This window comes from Acartia tonsa, chromosome 13 (genome assembly GCF_053477335.1).
Source record: "Acartia tonsa isolate MP-2025a chromosome 13, ASM5347733v1, whole genome shotgun sequence".
NCBI classification, from domain to species: Eukaryota; Metazoa; Arthropoda; class Copepoda; order Calanoida; family Acartiidae; genus Acartia; species Acartia tonsa.
In genome coordinates this window covers 36,885,448-36,891,447 of record NC_137272.1, presented here as the reverse complement: position 1 = coordinate 36,891,447, position 6,000 = coordinate 36,885,448, and the positions used below count along the sequence as shown (strand labels likewise).

Below are 6,000 nucleotides of genomic sequence, written 5' to 3'. Positions count from 1 at the left end.
TCTTCGCTTTTAAAAAATGTTCGTGTACTTGTTGTACTTGTAATTACATTTAAACAAGTTATTAAACAACTTTCTTGCACACTAATAGTTATTTATTACTTCGTATCATAGACAGCTTTCCGGGGATATTAAATGAAAATGAAAAAAATCAAGATTTAAGCCAGTACTTCGGCCAGTCGGGTCTAACAAAACTGATAGAATTTTTTTGTTTTTTAGTATTTGTGGAAAATTGTCTTTAATACGATGCTATTCACGATTTTTCAGTGTGGCTCAGAACCATCAAGATTGCACTACCTTTCTCTAAGATTCATACTTAGTTGCTCCTGTCAGGGATCTAAAGAGATAAGACTATATCCGATAAATAGATGTACATCTCCAATGATGATACATAAAATTACCCCTTCTGTAGATTAAAATTAGTGGTTAAAACTTTGAACAATAAACTTAATGAATCAACCAATCAAAATTCACTAAAGTCCCCAAAGTATTTAAGTCAACGAATAAGAAAACGTTATTAGAAAACTTTGGGGACTAGTGTGATAAACAGCCCATTGTCCCCTCTCTCTCTGCTTATATTTTAGTATAAAAATGTATAGATTGTTGCTAATATTTGTGTCATTGATATTACTGAAATTAGAATGTTCTGCAAAGAAATGTAGACTACAACATAGGTAATGGTATTTAAACTACAAAGTTGCCTGATGTTTATCCGTCTTTTTGAAGCTTAAGATCTCGGCAACTGCTAGACAGATTGGGCTCTACATTTCAGGGAATATACCTGCTAGTCCTGCGTTGGTTTTAAGCTATTTTCTTGAAGGATGGGACACGCCCATCCACAACAAAAAATGTGTTCGTAAAAACAATTTTTTTCCGAATTACAAAAGTAAACAGAAATTTTTGGATAATATCTTTATAACTATAACGATTCTAGATAGGAGGAGGACCTCCAAAGCCCCTAGAGGCTAGAATTAAAGTATTCATAATAAATCGATGATTTTTTAGGGATAAGACAATAGCCAATCAATTAATCTTTCCGAATCTTTTGTGAGAAAGTCTACCTTAATAGTAGCCAAATATTGGGGATTAGAGAGAGTTGTAACCTTTTGTCTGTAACGGATAGTTTTTTTCGTTAACTTAGGCGTGTTATAATTGTCCTATCGATTTCAAACTTTGCATGGTGATTCCTATAGTAGTTAGGTACGATTTAGAAAACGTAGCAACTCTATAATCATTACCATCATGTACGTCCATTTTAAACATGTTGATTTTTTTACTTTTTTTAACAACAAATTTTATATAAATGTTATATAATCATTCGATTAATCTGATTTTTGGTATATTGATTCCTGGGACAACAAAGTATAATGTTATAAGCGAAACAACTATATAATCAAGTCCTAGAAATGTAAGTATGTCCATAAGCATTATCCTGTGTCAAGCAGTTTTTCAACAAATTTACTTACAATTTTGCCTCGACTCTTATATTATGATTATTCAGTTCTGATATTATACAAGTGTTAATGTCCGTTTGTCCTACCGTTTCAGTGCTTCGCTTTTATGGATGTTGTCATCCTTCTTTATCCTTTAAATTTTGTCTTGTTACATTTTTATTTACTTTTAAACTTGTATTAATGTATACAATTAAAATATGTATCTTAAAGTTTCCCTTTAATTAATTTTGTTTGATAGAAAAATTTACTCTAAGAATAATATCAAATGTGCTCTTTAAGTCAAACGTACATAAATTATAGATATTTGATGCATAGAGAAAAAGGAACATGATTTTTGTAATGGTGATTGCTATGGCGATAAGGAAACATGTAGCAAGCGAAGCATTTCTATAATTAAGTCTAAAAACTTATGTTAGAAGATATCAAACATACTGAATTTAAGCCATTCAATAAAATATTTATAACAATTTTTTGCACAGATTTATATTTGTCAATGTTCTTTTGTCTTTCTATTTTGTAAAGCTACTTTTGTTATTCTTATTTAATTCAACATTTTCCCAGATTACTGGACGAGAAAGAATTTGAAATAGAGTCATGCTTAAAATGTTTAAGCTGGATACCAGATCAATTATTTAGGTAACAATATGTTGAACAATTAATGAATTTTGTCCAAAAATCAGCCACATGACCCCATAATAAAATGTGGGAGATGAGAGGAAAAGTGGTAGGAAAATCCCTTAAAAAAACTCATTTTTATGACGTCACATGGCTGATTTTTTAGTCACTTTGTCACTCTACATGATCAAATGTTAAAGATATTCTTAGTGAAGTTATTTACCTAAATTTATCAGTCTGTATGATACCTAATTACAGAAATAACTTTTCAAAATTTGTTTTGTTGTTTTTAATTTAGCCATATAGTTAGATTTGTATGACTCTAAGTTTTTAAAAAAATATTTTAGGCAAAATTCGTCAACTAAGATGGATAGTTACTACAAAACCTTGGGAATAACATATATCATTCAGGTTTTATTAAAAGCGAAGCTTTTCTATTCTTAAGGACTGTATGTTCGTACGTTAATGTAGGCATGTTAGAACTATTTTTAAGTTATAAATGTCTTGATGTCCAAAGATTGTAGCTATCCATTATGACATACTTAAAACAAATATTTTCTAAATGAATAAAAAACTTATTTTTACGGTATCTTTAAAATACTAACTTTAATTAGAAAAAATATTTAGAATGAAGAAAAATTTAACACAAGTACAACTAAAAATAAAATGTTTGATGATCTTTCAACAATATTTAAGGTTAGCTTACAATCCTTGCATAAAAGTAACAGGATGTCTATGTGTGTTTAGCCAAGGATATCGCTTACTGCTGAACCGATATAATTCTCCTTTAAATTGAAGCTTCTCAATGGTCCAGGGAAAGATGATAACTATTTTCCTAATTAAAGGGAGTGTGAACGTAAAAATTTCTCATCTGATTATCAAATCTTAACATTTTCTAAGCACCTTTCACTACACTGATCAACAAAAAACGTCCTATTTACAAAAATATCCAGGAAAAATGCCTTGATTTTATGGTATTTTGGGAGGGAAAAAGGAAAAAACAGGGAAAATCTGAACGGTTTTGTTTCTTATAATGTTTGTAGGGATATTTAACTTGTCATACATAGTTGAAACAATTTACTTACTGTTAAGGATTTATTTTATGATATAAAATTGCCAATTAGTTTTTTTATAACGTAGTAATTAGGTAATGAAGACCTATTTTAAATTCGTATTATTGACAAAAAAATACCTCACTGTCTACAAAGGGTTGAATCTCATAGGTTATTTAAAATAATAATATCCTTTTTTATTGTGTTGGACAATAAATAACCCACTTTCAAGAATTAGTTTACACTTTTATCAGACTGTTTATAAAGAAATATTGCGTCTTTATTATTTACAAATTTGTAATTAAAGGTGGGCGAGAGATGGGCCATCTAAAGTTAATTGGATACTAATAAAAAAAACTGTTTATGGCTTTGTTATTGTATTTGGTTTTCAATAAAAAATATTGCTTATTTTATCAATTTCTAGGTAACTAAACATCGGTTTAAAGCAAGGATTATGTTAAAAGTCAGCTTAACCGTTAGGAAAAGTCAAGAACTATGTGAAAAAGTTTAATTTTAGCTATAATGGGAGAAAAAAGCAATTTAATGCACATTTTATATAATACGGAAAATTTCTTCCTTTCCCATTACCTTATAAAAATCGTCGGAAAAAGTCGTTTTTTAAGCAAACAAAAGCGCGTTTTACTCTATCTGTGAGATATTATGAATTAGATAATGTTAAGGTTTGATATTAAGATGAGAAAAATTTACGTTCACAGTCCCTTTAAGCTATATAACGCCATTAAAAAATGACATGCCATAAGTTTACTTTTTGTTGATTAAATTAAAATTAAAATTTGGATGGTTGATTTTCACCCTCAATTTTTTGGGAGGGTGATCTCTCTTTATTTATTATTTTAGGTCAGGTTAGTGTAGGTTATATTGGGTTTTTAGTATCCCCTCAGGTGTTAAGCATAGGAGAATAAAAACACCACTTTTTCATCCATGCTGTATTAAAAATTTAGGATAGTGAAGACATTTTGTTGCTGAAAGACTGCTGTCAAGCTGCTGCTGATTGCTGCAAGGCTATGAATGAAAGGTAGACAAAATAAAAAATGATAAGAGCGTCAGCGCCTTAGCCTTTTAGTGGGCTCAAATTACTCGGGCCAATTTACTAACCCTGCGTGGCAATCATAAAGATTATCTAACCTAAAATAACCTATCAAAAGCTATTGTGAAAATTCGACGAAACTCGCTACTTCGCTTTCTTTTCATGATCCAAATTTTCTTTTCTTGCAGTACTGTAGGATTATGTCCTCCCACCTGGGACGGGTGGCACTGCTGGAAAAACTCTGGCAAACTTGGTAAGATGAATGTATATTCATTTAAATGTAGGTAGCATATTTTTAACTGTTTGAGGCAAAAACATTTTTATTGCCAGAATAACATTTGAAACAAATCAATGTTTCTTTTTTCATGTTTTGTGGGGAACTTGAGGGATAAGACATCATAATAATAATTAACAAAATTACAACTTTTATAGATTTAAATTATTGGTTGAAAAGTTTTGATAAAAGTCCCCAGGTTTCAAGCCAGTGAATGAGAGATCATTAACATAATAATTTTTAGTCCAATGATCCCAAAGTTTTTGGGGATTATGTTATGCAAATACAAAATATAGTTAAAACTTTATCTTTTTTTGCATACAGGTGAATATGAGTATGGCAGGTGTCCCCACTACATATACTTCTTCACACATGGCCGTCAACAATCTTACGCTTGCGGTAGTGAGTATAATACTTGGAAGAAGAGAAAGCAAATTTATTGGCAGACATATTTTAATATTTAAAAGATCCATAAGATTATATACTAACATGTTTATCACATAATGACTCATGAAGAAGCTTTCTGGCAGTTTACCTCAAAGAGAAAGAACCTACACTCTAATTTGAAATAAATTTAAAATAGTAGGAGGGGGGGGGGGTAAGGGGGGTAGTTATATCCGGAGGTATAGGCCCTAAAGGAAATAGACCTAAAAATTTCCCCCTTTTGCTTGCCAGGTACTTTTAGGAAAATCATCTGCTTTCTTTAAATATATATGTAGTATTATAATTAATCAATACTTTTATATAGGTAAATCTATCAAACAGTGTATGGAGTATGGTTGGTACAGACAGTACAATAATATTCCTGTAAGTATATCTATCTATCTATCTATGGAGTATGGATGGTACAGACAGTACAATAATATTCCTGTAAGCATATCTATCTATGGAGTATGGATGGTACAAACAGTACAATAATATTCCTGTAAGTATTTCTATCTATCTATCTATGAAGTATGGATGGTACAGGTAGTACAATAATATTCCTGTAAGTATTTCTATCTATGGAGTATAGATGGTACAGACAGTACAATAATATTCCTGTAAGTATTTCTATCTATGGAGTATGGATGGTACAGACAGTACAATAATATTCCTGTAAGTATTTCTATCTCTGGAGTATGGATGGTACAGACAGTCCAATAATATTCCTGTAAGTATATCTATATATCTATCTATGGAGTATGGATGGTACAGACAGTACAATAATATTCCTGTAAGTATTTCTATCTATCTATCTATGGAGTATGGATGGTACAGACAGTACAATAATATTCCAGTAAGTATATCTATCTATCTATGGAGTATGTATGGTTGGTGCTATCTATGAGTTTAATAATTCATTTATCTATCTATATTTAGCCTCTGTATTGGTCAGAATGGACAGACTACTCAGATTGTAACAAATCTAATAATATCCAATACATGGAATATCTATATTTAGCCTCTGTATTGGTCAGAATGGACAGACTACTCAGATTGTAACAAATCTAATAATATCCAATACATGGAATATCTATATTTAGCCTCTGTATTGGTCAGAATGGATAGACTACTCAG

At 30.5% G+C, this 6,000-nt stretch overlaps 1 protein-coding gene across 1 annotated transcript in view; it reads left to right on the top strand.

The window, feature by feature from the left end:
- Positions 1-230: 230 nt before the first annotated feature.
- The window catches only part of LOC145304538 (G-protein coupled receptor seb-2-like), a 28,888-nt gene continuing 23,118 nt past the window's right edge, over positions 231-6,000 (top strand). The window contains exons 1-8 of the mRNA XM_080146444.1: positions 231-671; positions 2,013-2,087; positions 2,414-2,477; positions 2,694-2,762; positions 4,081-4,154; positions 4,355-4,419; positions 4,765-4,839; positions 5,189-5,247. Coding sequence (XP_080002570.1) covers positions 589-671; positions 2,013-2,087; positions 2,414-2,477; positions 2,694-2,762; positions 4,081-4,154; positions 4,355-4,419; positions 4,765-4,839; positions 5,189-5,247 — 564 coding nt within the window. The 5' untranslated portion in view covers positions 231-588. The remainder of the gene's footprint in view (positions 672-2,012; positions 2,088-2,413; positions 2,478-2,693; positions 2,763-4,080; positions 4,155-4,354; positions 4,420-4,764; positions 4,840-5,188; positions 5,248-6,000) is intronic.